The sequence below is a fragment of the Cariama cristata genome, unplaced genomic scaffold, assembly GCF_000690535.1.
Source record: "Cariama cristata isolate BGI_N322 unplaced genomic scaffold, ASM69053v1 scaffold28807, whole genome shotgun sequence".
NCBI classification, from domain to species: domain Eukaryota; kingdom Metazoa; phylum Chordata; class Aves; order Cariamiformes; family Cariamidae; genus Cariama; species Cariama cristata.
Window position 1 is genome coordinate 15,047 of NW_009627605.1, and position 12,083 is coordinate 27,129.

General features: G+C 37.5%; 1 protein-coding gene across 1 annotated transcript in view; it reads right to left on the reverse strand.

Annotated features, from left to right (window-relative positions):
- The window catches only part of CCBL2 (cysteine conjugate-beta lyase 2), a 20,040-nt gene extending 9,262 nt beyond the window's left edge, over window positions 1–10,778 (reverse strand). The window contains 6 exon segments of the mRNA XM_009704505.1: window positions 1–48; window positions 1,428–1,514; window positions 2,736–2,885; window positions 5,935–6,079; window positions 7,381–7,439; window positions 10,680–10,778. The exon segment at window positions 1–48 is cut by the window's left edge and continues 27 nt beyond it. Coding sequence (XP_009702807.1) covers window positions 1–48; window positions 1,428–1,514; window positions 2,736–2,885; window positions 5,935–6,079; window positions 7,381–7,439; window positions 10,680–10,778 — 588 coding nt within the window.
- Window positions 10,779–12,083: the final 1,305 nt, after the last annotated feature.

Below are 12,083 nucleotides of genomic sequence, written 5' to 3' on the forward strand. Positions count from 1 at the left end.
AGGATCTAAGACCCAATCAGCACTAGATGCAGAATTTCCATCATTTTTCTAAAAAAAAAAAAAATAATAAAAAAATGCATGCATTACTTGAATACAACATGTTACAGCCTAAACAGAGATGCCGAACTTACCACCCTCAGACACTTTCATAACCATACCTGACAATCTGTCCTGCTCTCCTGGGAGAAGGCACTTGTAGGAACAAGCAGGGAGGCTAAGAGCAAGGTAAATTATTATGACACTGGCTGTCCTCTCCTGGCCACTGTCTGTCTTAAAGCCACCCCAGGAACTGGTTTGAGGACATGGTTACACGCACGCTCATTATAACAGTGTGTAATGCAGGAAGCCCAGTCACATGACAGGAGAGTTTATGGCTTTCCCAGACAGCAGAACAAGTGTGTGCATGCTTGGCTGAGACTGATCACCACTGGAGAAGTTCAAGGTCTTTACCTCTTCATTGTCCATATGAAAATGGCCTAACAGTTAAAAAGTTGCACCACTGAGGCTCTGGAGTAGCTGTAGTATTACACAAGGACAACAGAAGTTTGGTCCAATTACTACAGAGAACGAAGAGCATGGCCACACTAACTTTCTGACACCTGCACATGGGAGAGGGCCAGACTGAAAACAAGGGTGTGAAACAGAAAATACTTGGAGGAACCTCATCATTCAAAATGTCCCTAGAAGGACGGCAGCCAAAGGAACAGTATCACGTACTGTCACTCCTGTCCTGGAGGTTTTGTCACTCTGTGTTCTGATTTCACGGTGTTCATGCAACAGTCTTGCCTAACGAGCTCCTCAGCCCTCCCCATGCGAGGCTGCCAGTCACCCAAGGCAATGGTAACAGGATCAACACTTTGCATCCAGAACAATCCTTGCAAGCTCTAGGCATAATGCCACCAGTACCAATTTGAAAATTAACCCATACCAAAATTATTCCTTTTTACCAATAAAGGAAACAGTAATTCTCATATGTATTCCCAATATGTCTACTGCATGATCACTCCTTATCTAGTAAGCAGATTTGGGGAAAGAAGTTATATTGTGTCATTGTAGGAGTTGCTGAAGGGATCGGAAACCAAATCTTTTGAAAACCAGCAGATACAGAAATTGCACTGACATGTGATCCTCCTTCCCTTATTTGCGCTGAAAACATCCTCTGATGACATCCAAAAAAGGAATTTTGATCAGAATGCACAAGTTAAAGTAAATCAGAAACATTGTCCCACCTTCTCTAACACTAATAAAATATTCTATCTGCTTTGGATTATCATTGTCTCAGAGTTACACTATAGCAATCTATCTCATTTTTATTGGATATTATGAAAAACTGTACAGAAAAGCATCACCTAGAAGGTGTTCATCAAGCTACATTGAGCATGGATGAGAAACTTCACATGACAAATAATTTTTAAAAAGCTACTCACATATCTCAGCGGGATAAAAACAGGCTTTGCACCCGCCATCTTTACCATTGCTTCGTAACAGTCATAAAATGGCTCTATTATTATTACCTGAAATTACAATCATCAGTATCAGAAAAAGAGACTTTACTGTGCATGATACCATCATATTTCCAGATTTACTTTGGTGATATATGGTTCTGGCACTCCATCCTGATCTAACATTGCAGAATATTCCTCCTTTAAGAGCATCATACAACAATGCCCTCAGTCTAAGCATGATAACCACTACTCATTTTTGACAAAACACACAGGCTGTTCTTCTATAGTTACACATTACAACTATTAAGATATAATATTAGGAATGTTTGAGTCCTGCACACAGATTTGAAGATGCAAGGCAAAGATGGGAGATAGCAAGAGCAAATTGTTGAACCATAGCATAGTTGCCCTAATTCTGTCCATGAAATTCCAGGATTTCCAAGTATCTAGAAATCTCAGAAGAATGGCTTAAGTCCTCAAATTTTATCAGAAGATAATTTTCAGGTAGAAAAAGAGGACAAATTCAGGGAAAATTGTATAGAGGCCAGATAATAAGAAAACAAAAAAAAAAGAAAACCAAAAGCTAATAGCAGAGAACAGTTACAAAAGACAGAAGTGAATATCAGAGCAACAGAAAAGGAAGAAAATATACAGATGAGAATACATTATACAAGTGAAACCAACAAAACACTAAAAGCAAAATGCATGACAACATGAAAAGTTCTTGAACACTACAGATACAAATATCCCTCCAAAATGACTTTTAATATCATTGTCAAAAAGGGAGACATCAGTATTGAAGGGGTGAATCATCACAGGTAGTAAACTAACAATCCTTTCTTTAAAGGACTTTTCTGCTTTTCTGCTACCTATGCTACTACTATGCAATGGTCCAAACCAGAACTTGATACACAATGGACATTCAAACACCAACAATACTTTGCATCACCCTTAGTCTTGTTGCAGACAGCAGCCCACAAGTTTTCCCAAATAAGAAATCAGTGTGTATCATGTCGCCTAGCAGTAATAGCGATAAAGAAATCACTACAGGTACCATAAGTATGAAAGAAAGCGGTTTGTAGGTTGGTGAATGATAGGAAGACATCCAAAGGATAGTCTCCTGATCACAGCTTCTGAAACCATTAAGTCAGATGTGCAACAGTAACAAATCAAATTAATGGAGATCAGAAAGAAGCCGCAACATTAACTTATATTTAAAAGAGAGCAAATAAAAAACAGGAAAATTCTCATTTCAGTGAGTATACATGAATATTTCAAATAAAAACTTACTTCATCTCCCTCTTCAATTAATGCCTGTATTGCACTAAAGAGAGATCCATAAGCTCCCACGGTCACCAGGATATCTGTGAGAGGATCAATCTTTCTTCCAGAAACTCTCTCGTACACTTGAGACAAGGCTTTCACCAGCGATGGATGTCCCTGTTCAAAACAAACAAATGCAACTGATTGGTGTGTTCCTGACAACGTACAAAGCCTATGTTTGGGTTTTTTTCCATATATACCAAAATAATACATTTTGAAATAGAAAAATATGAGATGAGCCCTCAGTGTTAATGGTTGTTAACAGGTAGTATGGTTTAAAGTTTTTGCACATTAGGGAAGAAAAGTGGTTTCAATTTGTTCGTATCTACTAGGAAATTCTTTCTGTATATCTAATGCTTTTTAATTTCTATCTTATTATCACATCTCAGGATAGCTCCAGGTAGCCTATAGCAGAGCTAGGACAAGAGACAGGGGGAGAGAAGGGCATACTCTGACACCAATTCATTCTCACCTCCTTTAGAGTCTCTTTCCTGTCTGCTCATACTTCCATCTGAAGCTCCTTCTGTTTCCTTCCTTATTTTTCAACTAAAAATTATTTGGTGCAAGGGGAATCTTTTTATTCTGTTTATATACTGCTGATAAACAGCATTTGTGATCAAATTGATGATTCATATAGTCATATCCCAACTCTCAGAGCACCACTCACCATTTGTGTCCCCTACAGGGACATGGCGGTTAACATACTCTTCTCAAAATGTGCAAAGAACAAGAAAACAAACATGCAACAAAGATCATATACAATATGGAAATAAGAAGGCACAATTCTGTTTACTCAGGAAGACTGCAGGTTTCCTGCTCTGAAAATCTGTTTTCTTTTCGGATACTTGGTAGAAATAGAAAACAGCTCCTTGAGAAAATGCAACTATGTAACAAAAAGCCTTCTCTAAAATATTGACCATTGTACCTCTACACACAAGGCATAAAATCATGAACCCTTCTGTAAACAAAAACATTACCATAAATTAAGGCTTACAAGTCATCATTGATTCAAATGACAGCCATTTCTTGCTGTGAGTGTGTCAGCTACACAGGAATGCTGCACCACCCAAGTCATGTTAGGCCACTCTACGGGCCATAGCCCTACAGTCAATGCGAGGCCCAAGCGCCACACAGAGCTGAGACAATGTCTCAATTATCAGATAGATATGCATCATTCATACTCATCCCTTCCATATTTGCTACCACAAATACTTGTGCTCAAAACCTTGGAAGTTGAGAAGTTTGTAGAGGAAATGCAAAAGCTGAAGATGGAAATATTGGTAAAAATTCCTCTTTAATTACTATCTACGGTATAATATAACTGCAAACATTCATAGTTATCATGGAAACTATCAAATTATTTGGAAATAAAGAACAACGTGACAAACTAATATTGAATAATTGCATGCATTAGGAAAATTATATTTATGCTTGATATGCAAATTGGTTTAGAGAATCAGTCTGTGAATATTTGTCAGAAGGTAGACTGTAGCCCGTTCTGCCTGTAACCTTTCCCCCTGTGCCAAGGCTCCTCCAAAACCTTGTCTGCCTGGTGAGCAAAGCCTTTTCAGGTACCTTATCATAGGTCATGAACTTACTAATGCTTAGCCCGGGAGTTCACTAAATCCCAGCCATCTCTTATGTGTGTCCAACACAAAATAATTGCTTTATACTTTCAACTTTATACATGTAGAGAGAGTTTTTATCTCCCTCTATATCTGTCTATTTCTCTGTATCTTGTACTTGCAGAGACTCTTTGCACATAGCTAAAGGTAATTAAACAAAATGTCCCAAAGAGGGATGGAATGAGACTACAGTCATTGGGGATCTTATTTTTTTTTTCTTTCTGTTCTTGACAGGGCCCTGAGTGCCCTAATAGGCCTTATAGCCCTGATCAGCCTCACTTGGGGCCTCTACCCAGAGCTGTGCCCGTAGTCCAGGGCTCCATTTAAGTGCTATGTAGTAGGGCTGATCCTCTGCAACTCAGTTGCAGCCATGCCTGTACCTGGCCATAGACCCTGCTGAACGTGGCCCCTACCTGTATACTGATCTTGGGGCTTGACCCTAGACCTGCCAAATGATCAATGGGTTATGTCTAACTGTGGTTAGCATTGCCGGGCCTGACCTGTGGATTGACTTCCTGGCTTGATCTCAGACCCACCTCACCACCACAAGCTTGCCTGGTGATCTGGGCTGACCTCAGCCACCATTTCTGGCCTGCCTTGCTCAGGTACTGTGGGACTGGGCCCTGGCTGGTGACGCCTCCACCCTGCTTGCTGCGATAACTTGTCCTTTAGTGAGCTGCTGGCCACTGCTGCTCCCCGTCATTTCTAATGTATGCAGATTCTCAGATAACAGGCAAAAACTTATATTGGAATATATACACAACTATGCCACAGTGACCAACAGAGTTGCTGGCCTACCAGCCTATACAATGTTTTTCTGTAAGTGTTGCATAAGATGGTCATCTAGAAAAATATTAGACAGATTCCATCGGGTCTTGTAGCAATCCTGACACATGATTCTCAATTGGGCAATATGGTTTATCTTTACCACAAAATAAAAGAAAGACAAACCAAACAGGGAAGTGGTCATACTAAAACAGTAATAGTCCAATTGAATATCCTGCCTTGGACAATGATAAATGCCACACACTCACACCCAGATCAAGACATAAACTCTACAAGCCAACTTACAGAACGGGGAGCAAATATCTTCCAAGGGCAAACTGTTTTCATCACTTCCTAACCTCCACTGAAATCTACTAAATGTTCCAGGTGAATCTTTTCTTGATCCTAGAGGCGCTGTCTCAAGTGGTATCACGTACTACTTTCTTATTCTACTGTTATCCTATCCGATCCATATTTACACTGACCAAAACTGGAGGTAAATGTATAATTTACAATCTTTAAACTGTGAATTGACTCTTCAAAGACAATCTATCCCAGATGTGCTCTACCATTTTGCTCTTGTCGAAGGATTCTGCCTTGAAGAAGCCTACACAAAGGATGTTTATTAGTAACCGATAAGGCTACTAGATCAACTCAATTTTCGACATAACAGTATGATCTACAGATAAAAACAATTTAAAGCAAAGATTATTTTTTTTTCCCCCCTGTGGCTTGCTCTCCACTGAACTTGGGTCCTCAAGTTCCACAGTACTTACAAAGCCTCGTGTGTACTGGTTCAGTCTGTCAACTTCTGCTGCCTTTCCCAGCTCTTCTTTAACATAGCTGGGAGGGGATATATCAGGAAGGCCTTGACCAAGATTAACAATTGAGGGATCTGCTGCCACCTTTGTAAATTCAACCCTAAAGGGAAAATACAACTTAAAGTTAACATACCAGATAAAATTATCTTTTCCTTCATTAGCATTAAAAGGCAAAAAAAAAAAAAAAAGTATTTCACTTTGCCAAATTCACAGCAGTGGAAACAGGTTTAAGTAGAATGCTCACATGGTGAGGTGGGGGCTGGGACAACAGTTAAGTAACCACAGGAGTCAGAGGGAACCCAACAAAAGGTTGACTTTCTACATCCAAAGAAAAACTTTTCTGCCAGCAGAACTGTGCTCAGATGTGCACATGCACAAAAACACAGTAACTCTGGATATGGGCAGAAACGGAACTCTACCCTCTTTGCAAAATGAAGCAGACCGAATTAGAACAGGCACATTAAATGATTTAAAGGCTAGATTCTGTCAAGTGAAGGTGTCATTTAAACTATCCAGCCACCTCAAAGTGCTATAAATTTTTTTTTGTAATTTTAGGCAACAGACTGTTTCAGGTCGTTCATTAACTGTTCCTAGTAGCCTGTCAGATATGAATGTTAGGATTCTTGAACCATTTTTTTTTTTCCTCCCTTCACAGGTAAGCTTTGCATTTTACCTTTTCCTCCCTACCCAAATGTTAACAAGATTTAAAAAACAAAAAAAAAAACAAAAAAAACCCAAAAAACAACCACCAAACAAAACAAAAACCCACATAGCATCACAGTTCTGTCAAAAATGAATACAAATTGCTAAAAATGAGTTTGAGGCTGGGTGACCAGCCTCAGTCATATGTATCTGTATGTATAGTGTATATATATGCATATATATACATACAACTAATATAATCCCCAAATAGTGTTTTCACCAACTAGCAGAATCTCATATTTACCAGTGATGGCAATATTGCTTTCAGACCAATTTCATACCTAGAAAAAAGTGTATTAAAAATAATGACCTAAATTATAAAAACAAGTATAACAGCTTTAAAAAGAGATCTGACTCATTTGGTAAACAGAAATGAAGTGTAATTGAAATACATTACCCAACAAAATTAACATTTAAATTTGAAAGTCAGCTATACTACCATGCCCAAGAGTTATACTTGTCTCATGTGGTATACTAGATGAAGAGAAGCCCAAGCCTAATATTTAAAGCTCAAGAATAAGAATTAATTCATGCCTTTAACAGAATTTGCTTCACTGCTTCTAAGCAGGTGCCAAATCTATTTCAGCAGAGATAGCAAGTGCTATGTACCTTCTTATTGGCAATAATTATCAATTTGGAAAGAAAATATATCAGCCAAAGACATTTTCTGAAATTTGCAGATATTTTTCTTTTACTTACCACACATTGCTGTCAAGGCCTTCAATTCGTCTTGTGTTCTTGTGTCTGAAGGCCATTGTCTGCAAGATCAAAATATACAGACAGAAGCGTTTTGTTGAGAAAGACAAAGTACTATATTGTTGGATTCTGCATGACAAACCCTCCTTCATGCTTTCTCAAATACACCATTGCCAGCTGAATTCAGTAGTTACACAAAATTGTAGACATGTTCTTTCATTAGAACTTCTATAATAGCCTGAATTCAGACTAACAATAAAATACACAAAACTGTCCTAAATTCTCATTTATCATTATCTAAAGCCACTGAACTTTCAGCAAGGATGGAGCAGGGGCACAATTTAGCTCAATAGCTTTAAAAGATGATCTAAAAAGAAAAAAACAGGATACATACATTCTTTTTCTTTTCTATGATACACTAACAACTTAAAGACTGTGTTACTTCTAGCCCAATTCCTGCTCAATCCAGTTTGGAAAGCATGCATGTTCAATGTAATTTTATTTGTTAAATTGATGAGTAAGAGCAAAATAGCAAAGACATTTCCTATTTTCATTCAGACTTTTAAAAATTTAAAGTATTTACTTACAGCACAGCAAAACCACATTAGAACATGTTTTTGCTGTATATTCAGACCTTCAATTAAGGTCTTGGAAAACTGTTTTAGAATAGACTTTCAATGAGTACTCTCTATAATGGCAGAGAAAAACTTATTGATAGTTGTGGTATTTTTAAGCTAAAAAGAGAAGAGAAAGTTGGGGGGGGGGGAACCCCACAGGTTTATGTCTACATGCAAACAAAAAAAGTGCAAGCCCATTTCTGTCTTTGTAAACCAGCTTGATACTGGAAAAAAATTACATAGGAATTACATAGTCCCTCAGTACTCCAGACACTCCTGTTTCTTTGAGTCAAACTACTTATTTTAGTGACTTTTACCACTGCTAGCTATTGATATTGTCTGAAAGATTCAAAAAACATACTCTAGCTACTATACTTTGAGAAGAAAATGTCTGCGTTACCGCTACACTCCAAGTTTCAACTTTGAATCAATGGGAATGACTCACAGGAGAAATATTATGCAGGCACATGTTTGCGCTCAACCTGTTCACAGTAATGAAGCTACTATATGATGATTTGAAGAATGGGAAGCTATAAACTTAAACAGGTACTTCTCTGCTCATATATCTTCTCCACAGATCTGATTCTGACATCCCCTATGAGACACAAACACCAGAGGAATCAAGCACAGGACACCTTTTATTTGTCCTCAGGAAGAAAACCATTAAGATAACTGGACAGTTGAAGTTGTACTTCTTGACGCAGAACAAGAGGGAGTTAAGAGGGAGTTCTGACCAGGTAATCTGTACTGCATCTATTTAAAAACACACATATGGTTTAGAAGATGAATTCAACTTTACAGTGTATGTCTTGCTAAATATGATTAATGTTTGGCTGTACTACATAAATACAAATAACACAGGTAGTTCTTAGACTGAGTCCCACACACACATCTTTTTTCACATGCTAGACTACTTCTCATACTGCGAGGAATAAGAAGTGTCACCTTGAATCTTTCCAGTTAATAATGAGAATTCTGTACACTGCCATGGGTAAATTTGTTCCATTGACCAGCTCTTCTTGAAACTGTTTCAATTTGCTAAAGGCTCATCAACTGCAGGACTTTTATAATTAACTATAATGTAAAGTAACCTTTCCTAGCTAAAAATGTATTGACAAGTAAAATAAGCCTTCACCTTACAGCTCTCGTACTACTTTGTTTAAATATTTAATGACTCAAGTCCTCCTATTTATTTTTTCTTGTGCCTTGAAACTAGTTTTAAAACCGAATACCTGGCTCTACATTAGTTTTCAGGTTTCCACAGATTCAGATTACAGTGGGGTTCAGGTCCACCTTATTACTTTGAGAAAGCCAACCAATTAACTGACATTTTAATGCTACTTTAAGTAGCATTTTTTCTTCTAGAAGGTCATGAAAATTCTTAAGACTCTTTTGTCTTTTAGCCCAGTTATGTCATCACTTGATAATCTGCAAGCCATTTCTAGGTGCAGGGCTAGGATTTCCATGTGTTTAAGATCAGTGTTAAGCAGGAGAGGTATGTCCTCAAGCTCTAACTCTGACCTCCTGCTTTTCCTAACACTTTCTGTCAGGGAAAGCACCTGATAGAAAGTCAGGTGCTGCTCGTATTTATCTTTCTGCCTAATACAAAGAAACTTGTGATTAAATTGAATGGCAATATGTTTCATAATGATAGAAGCAAATACTTTTACATGGTGCATAATTAAACTGTGGAATTCAACATCAAAAGCTACAACAGAAACCAAGATTTTAAGAAAATTTTAAAAAAAAACAGGATTAGATTTCAGCGCATTTAGTGAGAATATCCAACTCCATTAAATAGAAGACAAACACTTACAGCATATGAAAAACTGACTCGGGCAAAAGCTGACCTTCAAAGTGGCCTGCACACTAAAAGAAACTTCTCATATGGGCAAAACGTGCTATAACTGTCCGGTATAATGGTTTGAACACCTGTTTTGAAGGATCTGACATATGCCTTGGTTGACCCAATTTGCTGACTAGATTAACTCCTGTTCTGACCTGGGAACACAATTTACATTTCAGTGTTCTATATGCAATGCAGAGTGTGACCTCCAACCACCTACTATGTTGCAAAGCTCTGTTATCTCTCAACAAAACTGGAAGAATTAAAATGAAGTTACACAATCTTATGAGCAGTTAAGCTGGGGAATTGAGAACGTTCTGTATAAAATTGTTTGAGGTACTCATATACCCCTTGTTATTGCAGCATCAAGAAGCACCACTACTCTCATTTCATTAAAGGAAAACTGAGATACAAAGAAATTAATTGTCTTACCAAAAGTCTGTGATAAAGCCGAGATTGAACCTGTCTCCTGTATGTCAAGCTCTAGTGCCCTAACAACTAGGCAATCTTTTGGCCTGATATGTGCTAGATCATAGAATCGTAGAATCATTATGGTTGGAAGAGACCTCAAAGATCATCAAGTCCAACTGTAGATGTGACTTTAAAGACTGAAAAGGACACACAAAGCAATAATCGCCAAATTCTGTTATGCTAGTGTGGTTAAATAATTGACTGATTCAAATATATCATTTTGTTCTTGATATTAAATGTTTAGATCAATGTAACAAGAAATAAAGAAAACACAGCTAATGCATAGATATTGGCAACACTGCAAAATTAGTGTCTCTCTAAAATATTGCATGAAATAGTTTTATCTATGAAGCTGAAGGAATACTTACTGCAGAGGCTGAAAATCTGAAGGATCTGGAAAGCAAATCTATTCGTAGTTGGTAGGTTCTAATGCCAAGGCAACAGAAGCTTCGTGAAGCAAAAAGCATGCCTGTATAATAAATAAGTGACCTGAAAAAAACTTACAGATTCCAGGAATTAGTTTCTACACCTCACTAAGCAATTTTAAAAGATAAGACCCCCTTCTCTTCCCTTCAGTGATTTTGTTTCAGTCAAATAAGTTCTAGTAAATTATTACCTTATCACATTTGTAAGCATAGAGGATTAAACTTTTTAACTGACAGGGCTGAAAAATGTTTCTGAATGTCATCTAGAAGGAAGGTTTCCTCTATTTGACAGCACTGATCTTCTTCTTCTTGAATGACAATTAAGACTAAATTCAATTCAAGGTTCAAAGTCTCTCTTAGAATTGTTGTGAAAATGTGTTCGTGTAATAAAAATTGCTGTAACAATTGCCAATTTAGACAGAAAAGAAAAAAAGCCCCATTTTTTAAAAGCCATACAGCTTTAAAACTGGTCTCCATTTTCAAGTGTTTTAAATCAAGTATTCCGAAATGGAGCTAATTAAGATCACCAGTCACACTGGACAGGCAGGCCTATGCACTTTATGTGACTATACTAAGTTTTGCCACCGTGACTTGGAAAACATCAAATATCTTCCACAACACAAAACAGACAGCTAGAAAGGACGTTCTGTGTGGAGTAACAGATCATTGAGTGACTAGAGAAAATGTGCCCTGTTCATCGATAACTATAAGAAAGGAGTAAGAGCTGGTACTTCAGGCAACTACTTCCAGAACGCATTTTTAAACATATATATTGGATGACATTATCAAAATGACTGGAATGTGCAAGAGAAAAACATGTATCCCATAGACCTATGTCAGAAACACAGTAGCCACAGCAGTATAATTATTAACTTCGCTTTCCATAGTTTACTCATTAAAGAACAGATAACGCCTGCTTCCCCCCAGACCTGAAAACGGGAAGAAAACAAAAAAGAAAAAACTATACTATTTCTTGTTAGAAACAAAGGCATGCCATTGCCTGTTAAAACAATACCATGCAAGCCTCACAGATGGAAGAACAGAAGGTAATATGATTTTTTCATTAAGAATGGATTTAGTCCAACAAGACAGTGTTCTTTACACTTTCAATGTAAACTAGTAGAAGAGGTCATCCAATACTCCCTTTTAAGGATGCCTCATTGAATGAGTTAAGTTTTAAAAGTATGTTGATTTTGCCTTTCTCTTATTCCAGTGCTACAAACTCAGTCTTAGTTTTGAAATTAGGGTCTTTCTCACACAGTACTGAATTGTAGCTAACTCAATTAGACCCTCAATAATACCCATGTAATCCTATTGCATTTAGCTGTCTGCAAGTACACAATTCAC